The sequence below is a fragment of the Rhamphochromis sp. 'chilingali' genome (assembly GCF_963969265.1).
Source record: "Rhamphochromis sp. 'chilingali' genome assembly, chromosome: 2".
In the NCBI taxonomy this organism is placed as follows: Eukaryota; Metazoa; Chordata; class Actinopteri; order Cichliformes; family Cichlidae; genus Rhamphochromis; species Rhamphochromis sp. 'chilingali'.
The window spans coordinates 69,101,228-69,118,625 of record NC_137930.1 but is presented as its reverse complement, the minus strand read 5'-3'; the positions used below and the strand labels follow the sequence as shown (position 1 = coordinate 69,118,625).

The window sequence follows — 17,398 nt, the reverse complement described above, 5'->3', positions numbered from 1 at the left end:
TGTAGAATTTCCCTAATAAGATGGAGCGGCCGAAGAGTGAACTGTCAAAAGTACTGAATATGACGTCACTTATTTATGTGCGAATGTTTAATAATTAAAGTCAGTCATATATCGACAAACACAACAAGCTGAAAGTCAGTGATTATATATATATATATATATATATATATATATATATATATATATATATATATATATAATGTGTGTATATATATATATATATATATATATATATATATATATATATACACACACATATATATATATATATATATATATATATATATACACACACATATATATATATATATATATATATATATATATAAACACCCAGCACGCCCCTGCGGGCGGTTTATCCTTCAAGCTCGGGTCCTCTACCAGAGGCCTGGGAGCTTGAGGGTCCTGCGCAGTATCTTAGCTGTTCCCAGGACTGCGCTCTTCTGGACAGAGATCTCCGATGTTGTTCCCGGGATCTGCTGGAGCCACTCGCCTAGCTTGGGAGTCACCGCACCTAGTGCTCCGATTACCACGGGGACCACCGTTACCTTCACCCTCCACATCCTCTCGAGCTCTTCTCTGAGCCCTTGGTATTTCTCCAGCTTCTCGTGTTCCTTCTTCCTGATATTGCTGTCATTCGGAACCGCTACATCGATCACTACGGCCGTCTTCTTCTGTTTGTCTACCACCACTATGTCCGGTTGGTTAGCCACCACCATTTTGTCCGTCTGTATCTGGAAGTCCCACAGGATCTTAGCTCGGTCATTCTCCACCACCCTTGGGGGCATCTCCCATTTTGACCTCGGGACTTCCAGGTTATACTCGGCACAGATGTTCCTGTACACTATGCCGGCCACTTGGTTATGGCGTTCCATGTATGCCTTGCCTGCTAGCATCTTGCACCCTGCTGTTATGTGCTGGATTGTCTCTGGGGCATCTTTACACAGCCTGCACCTGGTGTGATGGACCCCAGCCTCTATGGATCTTGTGCTCAGAGCTTGTTCTTGTGCTGCCATGATTAGTGCCTCTGTGCTGTCTTTCAGTCCAGCTTTGTCCAGCCATTGGTAGGATTTCTGGATATCAGCCACCTCCTCTATGTGCCGGTGGTACATACCGTGCAGGGGCCTGTCCTTCCATGATGGTTCCTCGTCTCCCTCCTCTTTCTTGGGTTTCTGCTGCCTGAGGTATTCACTGAGCACTCGGTCAGTTGGGGCCATCTTCCCAATGTATTCTTGGATGTTCGTTGTCTCATCCTGGACTGTGGTGCTGACACTCACCAGTCCCCGGCCCCCTTCCTTCCGCTTAGCGTACAGCCTCAGGGTGCTGGACTTGGGGTGAAACCCTCCATGCATGGTAAGGAGCTTTCTTGTCTTTATGCCAGTGGCTTCTATCTCCTCCTTTGGCCAGCCTATTACCCCAGCAGGGTACCTGATCACGGGCAGGGCGTACGTGTTGATGGCCCGGATCTTGTTCTTACCATTCAGCTGACTCCTCAGGACTTGCCTGACCCTCTGCAGGTACTTGGTGGTTGCAGCTTTTCTAGCGGCTTCTTCATGGTTCCCATTCGCCTGCGGGATCCCCAGGTACTTGTAACTGTCCTCTATGTCTGCAATGTTGCCTTCTGGTAGTTCAATCCCCTCAGTTCTGACTACCTTCCCTCTCTTTGTTACCATCCGACTACACTTCTCCAGTCCGAACGACATTCCAATGTCATTGCTGTATAGCCTGGTAGTGTGGATCAGTGAATCGATGTCTCGTTCACTCTTGGCATACAGCTTGATGTCATCCATGTACAGGAGGTGGCTGACAACTGCTCCGTTCCGTAGTCGGTATCCGTAGCCAGTCTTGTTAATGATCTCACTGAGGGGGTTCAGGCCTATGCAGAACAGCAGTGGGGACAGAGCATCTCCTTGGTAGATCCCGCACTTGATGGTGACTTGTGCTATGGGCTTGGAGTTGGGCTCTAGTGTTGTACGCCACATCCCCATTGAGTTCCTGATGAAGGCTCTTAGGGTCCCATTGATCTTGTACAATTCTAGGCATTCCAGTATCCAGCTGTGGGGCATTGAGTCATAGGCCTTCTTGTAATCAATCCAGGCAGTGCACAGGTTGGTCAGTCTGGTCTTGCAGTCTCGGCTGATTGTTCTGTCTACCAGTAGCTGGTGTTTTGCGCCTCTGGTATTCTTGCCAATTCCTTTCTGTGTCCCGCTCATGTATTGACCCATGTGCCTGTTCATCTTAGCCGATATGATGCCTGACAGGAGCTTCCATGTAGTACTGAGGCAGGTTATTGGTCGGTAGTTGGAGGGGACCAGTCCCTTCTTGGGGTCCTTGGGGATCAGGACCGTCCGGCCTTCAGTTAGCCATTCCGGGTGTCTCTCGTTAACTAGCAGCTGGTTCATTTGTGCTGCCAGATGCTCGTGGAGTGCAGTCAGCTTCAGCTTCAGCCAGTAGGCGTGAACCATGTCGGGCCCTGGTGCTGTCCAACTCTTCATACTGGAGACCCTTTCTTGGATATCTGCCACTGTGATGGTTACTGGACCCTGTTCAGGGAGGTCGCTGTGGTCTGCCCTCAGATCCACTAGCCACTGAGCATTGCCGTTATGGGTTGCATCCTTCTCCCATATGCTCTTCCAGTATTGCTCCGTCTCCAGCCTTGGTGGTGCTGTTCTCTTATTGTTCCCTTGCCACTGAGAGTACACCTTTGCTGGTTCTGTGGAGAACAGCTGGTTTATTCTCCTGCCTTCTATCTCTCTGGTGTACCTCCTCAAGCGGCTGGCCAAGGCTGTGAGTCTTTGCTTGGCAGTTTCCAAGGCCTCAGGTATGGACAGCTTGCTGTATTTCTTATGCACCTTCTTTGTCGCACCTTTCTGCAACTCCGTTAGTTGGCTAACCTCCCTCCTGGCTACTTTGATCTTGCCCTCTAGCCTCCTTCTCCATGGAGGGTACTGCCCCTTGTGGCTGTTCAACTTGTAGCCAAGCATCTCACTGATCACTGCTGCCGTATTGTAGATCAGCTTGTTAGTGTCGGTAATCGTGGTTGTAGGTATTGCCCGTAGTGCTGCATTAACATCATCTAGCAGCCCTTCTGAGGGTACTTCACGTAATCTTGGTAACCGGCTACGGGGGATCCAGGTTTCAAGCTTGGCCATGATCCTATTTTTCAGGTCAGTTCCTCTCGCACTCAACGATCCTTCTCCTATCGCACTTGGGGCTATGTACCCAATCTCGGGTGGGGGTGATGATATCGCCCCCCTGACCTGGCGTCCTGACTCCTCCTTGCCGTAGCATTTGTGTTGTACCTCGTCAATCTCTAGCTGTGAGAGCAGTCCCTTCTTTCGAATGTTGGAACACTGAGCTACTAGTTGTTTCGCCGTCATTGTGGATGTTGGGTATCGAAGAATCCATAGGTCCCTCATCCTATTCATGTAGCCCCTTCTGCCGGGGTTACTTGCGTAGTAGCATTCCAACAACGCCCTGTTTTCGTCTCTTGCCCACCGATGCCTTCTTGTTCCAGTAGCCCACTTCTCGTCAGGGTGCCCTGGTTCCTCAACACCTGACGCGGACCTTGTTGATCCGGGCGACATCCGAGCCGGCATGCCTGTGGTATAAATATAATATATATATATATATATATATATATATATATATATATATATATATATATATATATATATATATATAATATATAATATTGGCCATATTATATTTACATTACCACAGTGAGATGACTTTAGTCTCATGAACAACATTAGCTAATTGTTATTTACTAGCTAATCTTAAATGACTGTTCAGCACAGAAATGAAGCCCAACAATCATGTTTTACAGTCCCGTGGTCTCAGCCTCTGATATTCAACTAATCAAAGTGATGTCATGACAGAAATGAATGACCAACAAAACATTTTTTTTCTCCTTCATTTCTGTCACACAAAGCGTATGTAACGTGTCTCGCGGTTAGTATCATGGTTGCTAGGCAACCTGAACAGCACGACGAAGCGTATACCGTCCCATTTCACAAGCCTCTCACTTCCGCACTTCTCGTACTTATAGTACGCACCGTACGTAGTACGCGTAGTGCGCGTACTTCAAGCGTGCAGACCCTGGCTGTGTCCCAATTCAGGGGACACAGCCTGGATGTGTCCCACTCACATCCTGGGCCATCTGACCTCAGGAATTCGCATGATAAGGTGGGACCAGGTTTCACAATGAACACACCCGAAACCCTGGCTGATTGGGACCCACACCCAGTTTCACACCTTGGCTCAGGCGATTAGAGGATCATCAGGGGGTCCTTTGTCCCTCTGTGGGGGTTACTCCCACTAGGTTTATATCTGGGACTCTCCACCATTTGACCTTAGAACTGAAGAAGCTTCTCGGATGAGAGGTGAAACGTCTTCAAGCAACTTAAAGAAGTCCAGACGCTTTTCTTTGCAAGCTCCTTTGACTACGATGACCTGGATGACTGAGAACCTTCACAGACATACTGAATATTATGTCACTTATTTATGTGCGAATGTTTAATAACAAAGAACATTAAACATTTCTGTTGGCCACATGTCGGCAAAGTTATGTGACATTAGTGACGTTTGTACTAACTTGGTTTTAGAGCTGGGCGATATGAGATTTTTTCATATCACGATATGTTTTTTTCATTTCAGGCGATAACGATATCTATCACGATATCAGCCAAATAACTATATTTGTAAGATTTAAATGTGCCGTTGCTCACAAGTAAAATGTGAAATAATCAGCAGCTTGTTTTTATTTAAATATTTATTTCCCATAATAAGTTCAACAGGGTAGATGTACTTAAGGAACATGAGACTTTTTCAGATAAATAAAGGCAAATATTGCAAACTACACAAAAGGCAGCCGCTAAAGCGTTTAAGTTTCAAAACAGAACAAACGAAACAGACTAAATTGTCAATTCCACTTAGAAACAAAATATTAATTCTAAAAATAAATCTTAGTTTGTTTTACAGAAGAACAGACAAAACTGACTAACTTTTGTCAATATCAAATAAACTGAGAACTAAAAGGAAATTCTCAATCTCTCCTTGTTGTATAGCTTAGATTTTCAAACAGTTTTAACAGTTACTTTAGTCTGACAAAAGCCGAATGACGAATTAGCGCTTCCAGTCAGAGACTGAGGCTACGTCCACACGTACACGGGTATTTTTGAAAACGGAGATTTTCCGTTTTCGTTTTAAAAAATAATCCCGTCCACACATAAAGGCAGAAATGAAGGAAAACGCTGCTATGAACATGCCAAAGCAGCAGGTGGCGCTAGATTCCTAACCGTGCAGAAATGTTGGCCAATCAGAAGTCTAGAAGCCTCGGTGGGAAAAAGTAAACAAAGCTGGGGCATAGAAGCAGAACCGAGTCGTATGTGTGGAGGGACAGTAACTGTGTGTATATGTAAGCATTTAAACACTGCAGAGTAGAATTAACAGTATTGTAGAAATTCATTTCACCGAAACAATAACGTGGCGCACAGTGTGACGCATGCACCAGTTTATTGTATTTCCAGACTTGCTTTCGGCACAATTTACAGTGCACGCTACTCTGTTTTTTGTCAGACTTGAAATAGCCGAAATACCTTCACACTACGGAACTTCTATGGCTCTTCCGTTCGACAATCTCTCCGGCATTGGAACCATCATCTGTTTTCTCTTCGGTCACGCTCGGTTGATTTTTCTAGTCGGCACACTCATTTCCTCCATTACGCGCTGGCTCCATTACCCGCTGGCTGCTTCCCAAACAAACACACTTGCGGCTTGGCACTTGTGCTGTAAGTTACAAGTCACGCGACGTGACGCTGCGGCTGTGATTGGTTCGGCTCTGCGCTACTTAATTTGGATTGGCTGACCTTTTTTAAAAAAAAATTTTTATTTTAAGAGGACAAGAGCGGCGAAGTCTATCGCGATAGCTTAATTTCTCTATCGAGTAAAAGTTATATCGCGATACATATCGTTATCGTTCTATCGCCCAGCTCTACTTGGTTTTAAAGCCTTTACTTTAAAATATACGCCGTCCAATAGCTGAGCTTAATCTCACAGAGAATGATCAAAGCTCATGTAGAAACAAACAAACACATGAACAAAAGATTTTCTCCTTCATTTCTGTCAAACAAAGCTGTATGACACGTTTCCAGCTGTTAGTATCATGGTTGCTAGGCAACCTGGGCAGCGCGACGGAGGCTAGACCGCCCATTTCACAAGCCTCTCACTTCCGGCCTTAGCGGTCTTTGAGTACGCGGCGCTTGAGGATCGTTGAGGCTGCAGACCCTGAATTGGGATACAGCCGTAGTTACCCCACTCCCATCCTGGGCCAACAAAGCCACGGACTGTGTACAGAAAACATCATCACGGTTCTGCCAACAGTGGGTCACGTAGCTTTAAATGCAGTTGGGAGTCTGAATGCTGTACACGCACTGCAGGATGACTTTTACATTTCCTTCTATACCGTTTTATATCATCACCTTCTCTTGTATTTCCTCTGCTTCACGGTGTGGTGGCAAACCTGCATCAAAAGCTGGACACCATCAAACTTGATGCCACTGAACGTCTCCTTGAGTCTGCTCTGTAGTTGGAGCTCATCTCTAAAATCCCTGGTAGAAACAAACAAGACCAAAACCATGAACAACACTCCAAGTTTTACTGCATTTTTAAATGTTTTATGCAGTCCCTGGTTTGAATCAGTGGTTAACTCCTCCCTACTGCCGACCAGAGCCACTGCCCACGCTGTCCTGTATTATAGCGACATTTTTACAGAGTTTATTAGGCAAAACCCCCCAAAAAACTTGCATCACTAGCCTGATGTCTTTGCATATGCCCTTTGCTTTTGCCCGGTTTATTGACATATTTCTATACATCTCCTCCCAAAGGCTGTTCGCGTTGATCGTCTACTTTAACTGCGTTTGAAAAGTATCCGTAGAGCGATACTCTACTTTTGAGCTCGTTCAGCCACGCCCACATCGAGTCAGTAACTCACACTTTAACCATTAGCGCTCCAAAAGTAAGACAGGCTAGCGTTTGCCACGGTACACAATGAACACGTGTTATTTCCTACAGCACCTTAACGCAGCATGAGGAGAGCCGTCCTGCGCCAGGTCAGAGAAACACCTTCAGGGTTTTCATCTCGTCTTTGAGCATCTTTCGTACTCATGAAAACAGCACACGGACAGAAGTGCGCTATTTTACTTCCCCTCGCGGTTTTCTACGAACTCTGGAAGTCGGTTTACTTTGTTAGAACAGAAGGAGCCCACGCTGGAGCCCAGATGTTTTTAGTTTGACCCTCTGTCTGCCTCCGCGGGTAAGTCTGAATGAATTGCTTTAACAAGAAAACACTCGATATATTTAAATATGAAAGAAATAAGCAGATGCGTGTTTCTATATTTGTAATATAGCTGATAATCTTCTGTGTTCTTGTTCTAATTTATGCCGTTATGTCTGCTTCAGGGACACAGCGTTCTTAGAAAATAGTTCTCGGTACCTTCGTGTTCCCTTACACAAGACCCAGACACTCCCACTCCTGAACCCAGTGAAGAATTTGGTGTGAGAGGGGAAAACAGTCGCATCAGCTCATAAAAAGCACGAGTGATATTGTTGCGTGGATGTTTATCGGTGATACAGTAAAAAGTGGGTGAAACAGAGGATTGGCCGTGGCATCTAGACTGCAGCTTATTTGTTTGCCCCGGGAAATCTGCTGAACTGATTCCTTCCACAGTGGAAGAAGCGATTGCATCAGATGACCGCGGGTCAGAGCTGAAATAAATATCTGGGACAGTTTAACCCAAAGGGAAGAATAACGGGGCGGTCGTTAAATGATTCTTTGTTTTTTCTTTGATGCTGTCTGTTGCTTTTGCTCCAGGATGTTCTCACGTCACAAGTTTAACAGACTAGTCAGCAAAACCAAATCGAGTCTTCCAGCTCCAAGTACCAGTCAGTCTGCCAGGCTGCTGCAGGACTGACCAATGCATCCCTGCTTGATACTTCACTACAGTCAGCGTCTTCAAACGATGCTGAGAAGGATGTTGGTGACGAGGAGGCTCCTCCATGTGAAGGGAGACGTGATGTGCACAGTTCTGCTGCTGGTGCTGTTCTGTTTCCTGCTGTATGCCCGACACGTAAGGATGGAAGTTGCTCTTTTTGCTGTTCACGTTGTTTCACTGTTGTTTTTTGGATTAAAAGAAAAATCCAACAACACTTGTGTTTCCAGGTTGTGCTCTCCACTGGATGGGATAGACCTGTGTGGAAGCTGCACATCCACGGCTCCACCAGCCCCAGTCGGACCCTGCTGGGAGCCACTGGAGCTAAAGTGGGCCAGGACTTTCAAGGGGTATGACCCGATATAGGTTACACTTGCTGATATGAAGGTGTTGGTATTATAGCAGCGAGCCTAATGGCTTTATTAAAACAGATAGATATTGTTTAAGGGTCTATATTGCCAGCGATATATACAAAAAATCTGTTTTTTGAGATATTCAATAGAAACTGAGATTTAAATAAAAGTGGAGGAGTGGATCAGATTGTGACACAAAGTCATGAAGTTGTTGCACCATGATATTCATTTCTTAGCTCAGTCCTTATTTACAACATTAGTATGAAATACAGAGTCACAAACAAACATTATGCAGGACACTGTGTGAGTATTATATGGCTGTTAAGATTACGTGCCGCTAATGAATGATATTGTCTTCTTTACACATTTTCCCCTAATAGGCGTTCCCGTCCAGGGCTTCAGGGGTCCAGCCACCTCCATGTAAATCCCAGTCCAGGTCGAAACCTCCCCAACACAAATCCAAGTCTAAGGGCAAATCCAAGCCACGAAGGAAGAACGCTGTGCCGACCAAGACTGCGGCCAATCCCCTACCCACGATGCCACAGTTTGACTTTGAGGCTTATCTGAGAGAAAAGGACAACAGAAACTTCAAGCTGCTCATAGACCAGCCAGAAAAATGTCATATCAGAGGAGCAGAGGAACAAGGAGGAGGGTCTAACAATGCCCCTTATATGCTCATTGCAGTGAAATCCATAGCAGCAGATTTTGATAAACGTCAGGTAAAATATTCTGCAAGGACATACACTCAACAAAAATATAAACGCAACACCTTTGTTACTGCTCCCATTCCCCATGGGATGGACGTAGAGACCTAAAATTCATTCCAGATACACAATATAACCATCCCTCCCAAACAGTGGTCACAAATCAGTCCAAATGTGTGGTAGTGGGCACATCTGCTATATTGAGATAATCCATCCCACCTCACAGGTGTGCCACATCAGGATGCTGATCTGACATCATGAGTAGTGCACAGGTGTACCTCAGACTGCCCACAACAAAAGGCCACCCTGGAATGTGCAGTTTTGTCTCACAGCAAAATGCCACAGATGCCACAAGCAATGAGGACGCGTGCAATTGGCATGCTGACAGCAGGAATGTCAACCAGATCTGTCGCCCGTGCATTGAATGTTCATTTCTCAACCATAAGCCGTCTCCACAGGCGTTTCAGAGAATATGGCAGCACATCCAACCGGCCTCACAACCGCAGACCTCGTGTAACCACACCAGCCCAGGACCTCCACATCCAGCAGGTTCACCTCCAAGATCGTCTGAGACCAGCCACCCAGACAGCTGCTGGAACAATTGGTTTGCACAACCAAACAATTTCTGCACAAACTGTCAGAAACCGTCTCAGGGACGCTCAACTGCATGCCCGTCGTCCTCATCGGGGTCTTGACCTGACTCCAGCTCGTTACCGTAACAGACTTGTGTGGGCAAATGCTCACATTCGATGGCGTCTGGCACGTTGGAGAGGTGTGCGCTTCACGGATGAATCATGGTTCACATTGTTCAGGGCAGATGGCAGCTGAGAATGTCCCAGTTCTTGCATGGCCAGCATACTCACCGGACATGTCACCCATTGAGCATGTTCGGGATGTGCTTGACCGGCGTATACGACAGCGTGTACCAGTTCCCACGAATATCCAACAACCTCGCACAGCCATTGAAGTGGAGTGGACCAACATTCCACAGGCCACAATTGACAATCCGATAGACTCCATGCGACGATGTGTTGCACTGCATGAGGCAAATGGTGGTCACACCAGATACTGACCTGTACTGGGTCCCCAGACCCCCAATAGCGCAAAAAACTGCACATTCCAGGGTGGCCTTTTGTTGTGGGCAGTCTGAGGTACACCTGTGCACTACTCATGATGTCAGATCAGCATCCTGATGTGGCACACCTGTGAGGTGGGATGGATTATCTCAATATAGCAGATGTGCCCACTACCACACATTTGGACTGATTTGTGACCACTGTTTGGGAGGGATGGTTATATTGTGTATCTGGAATGAATTTTAGGTCTCTACGTCCATCCCATGGGGAATGGGAGCAGTAACAAAGGTGTTGCGTTTATATTTTTGTTGAGTGTATGTCTCAGTATTTTCTGTGTCTTACTAAACTTGAGGCTCTAATAACCAATTTAGTTCCTTTTCCATGCCACGGCATCACTACTTACGTAATCTGGTTTTCCAGCACCGGTCGATACGGATCAAGCGCATCTTTAAGGCAGGAGTGGATTAAGGAACAAAACTGAGCAAAGAAAGTGACTGAATGTGGGACGTAACTCAATTTATCGACATAAACATGATTCCTAATGAAGAGTATTACCGCTCCTAGTCTATAAAGTGTCTGGGCAGCGTGTTAGGAAAACCTTTACTCTCTTAGTCAAGTTAAACAACCTTTGTGCTTCATTTTTTCTTAGGTAGTACGCCGGACGTGGGGTAAGGAAGGACATTTTGAAAATGACGTGTCCATCCGCACAGTTTTCCTCTTGGGTGTTCCCAAGAATCGAACCGCTCTGCCTCTGTGGGATCAGCTCCTGTCCTACGAGAGTCAAACCTATAAGGACGTCCTGCTGTGGGATTTCGAAGACACCTTTTTCAACCTGACGCTAAAAGAAACACACTTTCTGAACTGGATCAACAGCAGCTGTCCTCGTGTCAAGTCAGTGTCGATTAATCGAGCCGACTTAAGTTTGTTTTCCGGTGCTCAGCTTACGTTTATCTCGTCTTATCCAGGTTCATCTTCAAAGGTGATGCTGATGTGTATGTTAATGTGGAAAACATACTGGAAATGCTACGAGGCCAACAGCCAAACGAGGATCTGTTTATCGGTGATATTATTATCCGTGCTAAACCCATTCGCCGGCGCACTTCCAAATACTATGTGCCAGAGTTTTTGTACGGAGGGGGTCTGTACCCCGATTATGCTGGCGGAGGAGGGTTCGTTATGTCGGGACACACAGCTCAGAGACTGAGCTCCGCCTGTCGACAGGTACTTCAAATTAGAAAGTGAGCATTTTCACACATCTATCAAAAATGCTATGATTTCGAATGACTTTTTTTTCCAGGTGGAATTGTTCCCCATCGACGATGTCTTTCTGGGAATGTGCCTCCAGCTGATCGGCATCAAACCATCGCGACATCAGGGCTTTCGGACCTTTGGAATTCCCCGACCGTCAGCAGCTCCTCACCTTCAGACGTTCGACCCTTGTTTTTACAGAGAACTCATGGTTGTTCACAGCCTCAGCGTCCCCCAAATCTGGCTCATGTGGAACCTCCTGCACGACCCCAAACTGAGCTGCCACAACAGGACCAGCCGGACGCCCCGGCCTTTTAAATGGAGGGGGGGGCTGGGCTCGATGGTGGGGGAGGAGACGGACTACGATGAGAAACGGGTGTTCGTCTCACATTAGTGACCCTACAAAATGGTCATAGCACGAGACTGGAAAGGCTCGTGAGGCGTTCAGAAACGCAGCTGAGTCATATGAGACTTTATACAAGCTGGCTGGCAGTCGTGGGGGAAATGAACTGACGAAGGCCAAATGTGTTCCAGATTATTGAGAAGAAAGCCCCGAGGGGATTTTAGTTTGACATCAGAGCCCCATTTGTCTTTTCACACTGTGGCTGTGAACAGTTGGGACTTTTAAACCTTAATGTATTTACATTGTTTACGTCCATACAGTTCCACGAGAACAACCAAAGAAAGTGCGGTTAGCTGGTTTAACCCCATTTGCTCGAAGCTGTCACGTTGTTAACATTCAGACTGTGGACAAGACTGGAAATGACTTTGTGTAGTGGGAAGGGAGCAGGGATTTTTAGAGATGCCCCTCTCTTCTTTGTAACGCTGCCCAGAGGCGCCAATGGAAGGTCGCATTATCTGTTCCCCGGAGGAGCAGCAAATCAAGTCTAAATAGAAACCACCTGCATGATGCAAACCAAATGGGACCAAGGCTCACTGAAACATGCACACTAACTAAACCTCTGCCGCAGTTTGGACATATCCCGTTTCCTGAATCTCAGAGTAATCTGCCAAAGTTCACACATGTATACAGATCACATTTATGTCCGTTAAAACAAAATAAACAATCTCGTGTTCTCTGGACTTTAGTAGAATTTGCCTGTTTTTGCCATGTTGTGTAAGATTAGTCTAGAATATTATGGCTGATATGGTCCTCATAAAGACAGACAAAGCAAACATGGACGGGACAGCACTGAGGTTCAGTATTTAGTGTGGCAGACTTCAGCAAAGTGGGTTTTGTTTTGGAGGCATATTGTAACCCTGTCATTACTTGTTTGACATTTCAATGGGTCGAGATAAGACAAACAAAACCAAATGTTCAACCAGCTTCATCAGATACTTACAGCGATTGATAAACACACAACACAGATAATTACAGAACAATATGTAAATATAACATCGGCTGATCTGTCCCTCTCTCTGATAGGTCAACCTGAATGCATGGATAGGCAAGGCAGGTTTATTTCTATAGCACAATTCAACAACAAGGTGATTCAAAGTGCTTTACAGAGACATTAAAAAACAAAAACAAATAAAAAGCATGATTTAAAATTGATTTAAAAAAAAGCAAAGCAAAAAACAGTCGATAAAATCCATCCTTCTTCATCCGCTTTATCCGAGGCCGGGTCGCGGGGGCAGCAGCCTAAGCAAAGAGGCCCAGACCTCCCTCTCCCCAGCCACCTCCTCCAGCTTATCGGGGGGAACACCAAGGCGTTTCCAGGCCAGCCGAGAGATATAATCTCTCCAGCGTGTCCTGGGTCTTCCCCGGGGCCTCCTCCCGGTGGGACATGCCTGGAACACCTCACCCAGGAGGCGCCCAGGGGGCATCCTTGTCAGATGCCCGAACCACCTCAGCTGGCTCCTTTCGATGTGGAGCAGCAGCTGCTCTACTCTGAGCCCCTCCCGGATGGCCGAACTTCTCACCCTATCTCTAAGGGAGAGGCCAGCCACCCTTCGGAGGAAGCTCATTTCTGCCGCTTGTATCCGCGATCTCGTTCTTTCGGTCACTACCCACAGCTCGTGGCCATAGGTGAGGGTAGGGACGTAGATCGACCGGTAAATTGAGAGCTTCGCTTTTACACTCAGCTCCCTCTTCACCACGACGGACCGGTGCAGCATCCACATTACTGCAGCTGCAGCCCCAATCCGTCTGTCGATCTCCGGCTCCCTTCTCCCATCACTCGAGAACAAGACCCCGAGATACTTGAACTCCTCCACTTGGGGCAGGAACTCATCCCCGACCCGGAGTGGGCACTCTACCCTTTTCCGGCTGAGAACCATGGCCTCAGATTTGGAGGTGCTGATCCTCATTCCCGCTGCTTCACACTCGGCTGCGAACTGTTCCAGTGCGAGCTGGAGGCCCTCACCCGATGAAGCCAACAGAACCACATCATCTGCAAAAATCAGAGATGAGATTCTGAGGCCACCAAAGCGAAAGCCCTCCGCCACTTGGCTGCGCCTAGAAATCCTGTCCATAAAAATTATGAACAGAACCGGAGACAAAGGGCAGCCCTGGCGGAGCCCATCACCCACCGGGAACGAGTCCGGTCGAGTCGATAAAATCAGTAGTTAAAATGTAGGTTTTGAAATTTAAGCTTAAAAGTGTGGATTTGGTGCTTTATTCAAATGCAGCTGAGAATAGGTGAGTCTTCAACCTGGATTTAAATAAACTGAGTGTTTCAGCTGATCTGAGGCTTTCTGGGAGTTTGTTCCAGATATAAGGAGCATAAAAGCTGAATGCAGCTTCTCCGTGTCTGGTTCTGACTCTGGGAACTGATAAAAGACCGGATCCAGATGACCTGAGGGATCTGGAAGGTTCATACTGGGTCAGGAGGTCACTGATGTATTTTGGTCCTAAACCATTCAGAGCTTTATAGACCAGCATCAGAACTTTAAAGTCTATCCTCTGACGGACAGGCAGCCAGTGTAAAGACCTCAGAGCTGGACTGATGTGGTCCACTTTTTTGGTCTTAGTGAGGACTCGAGCAGCAGAGTTCTGAATGAGCTGTAGTTGTCTGACTGATTTTTTAGGTAGACCTGTAAAGATGCTGTTACAGTAATCAAGCCTACTAAAGATGAATGCATGGACTAGTTTTTCCAGGTCCTGTTGAGACATCAGATCTTTGATCCTTGAAATATTCTTGAGGTGATAGTAAGCTGACTTTGTTATTGTCTTAATGTGTTTTTCTAAGTTTAGGTCTGCATCCATCACTACACCCAAATTTCTCGCCTGGTTTGTGGTTTTTAGATGTATAGATTGAAGTTCTCTGGTGACCTGTAATCGTTTTTCTTTGGCGCCAAAGACTATTACTTCAGTTTTGTTTTTGTTTAGCTGGAGAAAATTGTGGCACAACCAGTCATTGATTTCCTCAATGCATTTACCAAGAGCCTGTACAGGGCCTCGGTCTCCTGGTGACATTGTGATATATATTTGTGTGTCATCTGCATAGCTGTGATAGTTTATTTTGTTGTTCTTTATAATCTGTGCCAGTGGGAGCATGTAGATGTTAAACAGAAGGGGTCCCAAGATGGAACCTTGGGGAACTCCACATGTGATACTTGTCTGCTCGGGTGTGAAGTTACCTATTGATACAAAGTATTTCCTGTTTTCTACGTATGTTTTGAACCAGTTTAGTACAGTTCCTGAAAGACCTGTCCAGTTCTCCAGTCGTTTGAGTAATATGTTGTGGTCAACTGTATCAAATGCTGCACTGAGATCGAGCAAAACTAAGACTGACATTGTTCCACTGTCTGTATTCAGACATATGTCATTAAACACTTTGGTCAGAGCGGTTTCAGTGCTGTGGTTCTGTCTAAAACCTGACTGGAAGGCATCATAGCAGTTATTCTGTTTTAAGAAGTAACTGAGCTGTTGAGAAACTGCTTTTTCAATGATCTTACTTAAAAATGAGAGATTTGAGATCGGCCTGTAGTTGTTCATTTGTGTCTTGTCAAGATTGTCCTTTTTCAGTATAGGTTTAATTATAGCAGTTTTTAGTGGTTCTGGAAACACACCTGATAATAAAGAAATGGATAAAGGATAGACAGCTCACCTGAAAGGGGTTTGTAGGGGAGATCCAATACGGGTGAAAATGCATGAATACAGGCTGAGTTCAAGTTCCAAACCTGGTGTGCGAATCATCGTGCCATCACAGCGATAAATCCCGCTCTCTTGGAAATGCCGAGACTCCTAGAATTATTTTCATTATTTTCAACCTTCTTCAAAGGTTTTATTTCAGTCATCAGCAGCACTTCATAATGGTACATTATTAAGCATTAGTATGGTGTTAGTGAGTGTTTAATTCATCATCTCATGACTAGTACACAAGAATTTCACTTGCATGTGCTGTGCCAGTGTGCCTGCACATGTGATGTGACAATAAAAAGTGATTTGATTTGATTTAGTACGTCTTTTATAAACACAGATATGTTTATCCATCTGTTACAGCATGTACAGATATCACTGCTACCACATCACTACTAGTAACAATCAAACATAGTTATAAAAATATATCTGTATTTATAAATGGCATACCGAGGATGAGTGATGAATTTAGCATTTTCTAATATCTCTATCCATCTATACAGACGGATAAAAGAAGACAGGAATTTAAATTAGGACTTCCACTGGCCAACTGGTTTTCTGTGGGACACACAAACTTTTGAATGATGTGTCATGTGCAATGAAGAGGACAAAATTCTTATTCGTAATCCATCTTTGAGTTTAAACTTGGGGAGAAAAAAAAAGTAAAAAACCTCTTGCTATTTTCCACATCCATATTTTTTTTATTATTTTTTTCATATCCTGGTTGCACAAACAGAAAATGAACTTTGATGTCAGTCAGCAGTGAACATTCACTTTCATTCAAGTCCAAACGGTGCGTTGGAGTCTTAGGAGACGGCGCATCTCATCATCGCGAAACAGCATCAAAGTGCCAGAGCGAAGCTTTCAGTCCTTCTCGGTAACTCGCTACGTTATTGCCTTTTTTCCTGTGGACATGCTTTGTTAATCTACCGGTTTCTTCATACACAAAGTTATAGTATTCAAAATATAAAATGCCACATTGCCATGAATTTTACATGTTTAATTAAGTATACCAGCTCCATTTCCAGAAATGGGACACACACACACACACACACACACACACACACACACACACACACACACACACACACACACACACACACACACACACACACACACACACACACACACACACACACACACACACACACACACACACACAGAGCAGGGAGTAAAGAGGGGGGGCAACAGAACAAATGATACCAAGGACAGACGATACAAAGCATTAAGATGAGATTATCATTACACTGAAGATGACAATTATAAATTACAACAATCTCAGTTTGATAATCACACATCTGCCCATTCAGTAAAATAAACATTTGTAAAAAGCAAGAAAAAAAAAAAAAAAGGTGTAACTTAAAAGCCACACAGATCAAAGTTTCTCTTGTTTTTCTTCCCTAAAAACTTTGGAAAAACCAGGATGTGATATGTCCACCTGAGTTAGGGTGAGATCACCTACCCAGCACCTTACAGCTCCCCTCTCCATCTCTGAGTGACAATGCTTCATCACAGCAATGACCGTGCACGAAACTGGGCTGGGTTTACCAAAACTGGGGCCACAGGCAAATTCCCCTTTCTCTGGAGGAACAACGGGACACCCTCAGAGGTGCTTCATGCCGTGAGGGGTCACATTCGGCTCAACGAGACAAAATTAGGCAGTGCTGTGGCTGACTGATGTAATGCGGGTCTCAGATTCTCACATTACTGTGTTTAAAACAAGAAAAAAAGGATAAAGACAAACAGTTACAGCAGAGCTTGGAGGGAGGAGACGTTTTGCTTCAGATGTTGATTTGTATCTGAAATCTACAGGTTTTTTCAGTTTCTGTCACTCGTGGAGAACTAAGGCCTGATTTTCTGGACCTGCATTTGCTACACTCATGTATTCCACACCATGTTAACACTGATCTGGGTGTTTCGGGTGGTTATGAACACACATGAG

The 17,398-nt window shown here is 45.3% G+C and overlaps 2 protein-coding genes across 5 annotated transcripts; one reads left to right on the top strand and one right to left on the bottom strand.

Moving 5' to 3' along the window:
- Positions 1–304: 304 nt before the first annotated feature.
- Positions 305–7,195, bottom strand: LOC308392717 (uncharacterized protein). 2 transcript variants are annotated; one of them, XM_080875910.1, is made up of 3 exons: positions 7,078–7,195; positions 6,483–6,611; positions 305–3,601 (listed from the first exon to the last, which is right to left on the bottom strand). In XM_080875910.1, exon 3 carries the CDS (start codon positions 3,597–3,599, stop codon positions 378–380), a length of 3,222 nt encoding a protein of 1,073 aa, XP_080732036.1. In that variant the 5' UTR covers positions 3,600–3,601; positions 6,483–6,611; positions 7,078–7,195; the 3' UTR covers positions 305–377. The 2 variants fall into 2 exon arrangements, with proteins under 2 accessions (XP_080732036.1, XP_080732037.1); XM_080875911.1 differs by having other exon boundaries at positions 6,483–6,602; positions 7,078–7,174.
- Positions 7,012–13,024, top strand: b3gnt9 (UDP-GlcNAc:betaGal beta-1,3-N-acetylglucosaminyltransferase 9). Of its 3 annotated transcripts, none has more exons than XM_080875914.1 (7): positions 7,012–7,315; positions 8,006–8,129; positions 8,222–8,341; positions 8,725–9,063; positions 10,774–11,015; positions 11,090–11,345; positions 11,422–13,024. In XM_080875914.1, the coding sequence occupies exons 2-7, from the start codon at positions 8,022–8,024 to the stop codon at positions 11,764–11,766; spliced, it is 1,410 nt and encodes a 469-aa protein (XP_080732040.1). In that variant the 5' UTR covers positions 7,012–7,315; positions 8,006–8,021; the 3' UTR covers positions 11,767–13,024. The 3 variants fall into 3 exon arrangements, with proteins under 3 accessions (XP_080732040.1, XP_080732038.1, XP_080732039.1); XM_080875912.1 differs by having other exon boundaries at positions 7,874–8,129; positions 11,422–13,003; XM_080875913.1 differs by having other exon boundaries at positions 7,012–8,129; positions 11,422–13,007.
- Positions 13,025–17,398: the final 4,374 nt, after the last annotated feature.

What these genes read in the sequence shown, in the direction of transcription:
- LOC308392717 (XM_080875910.1), bottom strand. Translation starts at nt 3,599, where the DNA reads ATGCCGGCTCGGATGTCGCCCGGATCAACAAGGTCCGCGTCAGGTGTT.
- b3gnt9 (XM_080875913.1), top strand. Translation starts at nt 7,977, where the DNA reads ATGCATCCCTGCTTGATACTTCACTACAGTCAGCGTCTTCAAACGATG. An exon ending in TGGGCCAGGACTTTCAAGGG is followed by an intron (nt 8,342 to 8,724) that starts GTATGACCCGAT and finishes TTCCCCTAATAG; the next exon opens with GCGTTCCCGTCCAGGGCTTC. An exon ending in TGAGCTCCGCCTGTCGACAG is followed by an intron (nt 11,346 to 11,421) that starts GTACTTCAAATT and finishes TTTTTTTTCCAG; the next exon opens with GTGGAATTGTTCCCCATCGA.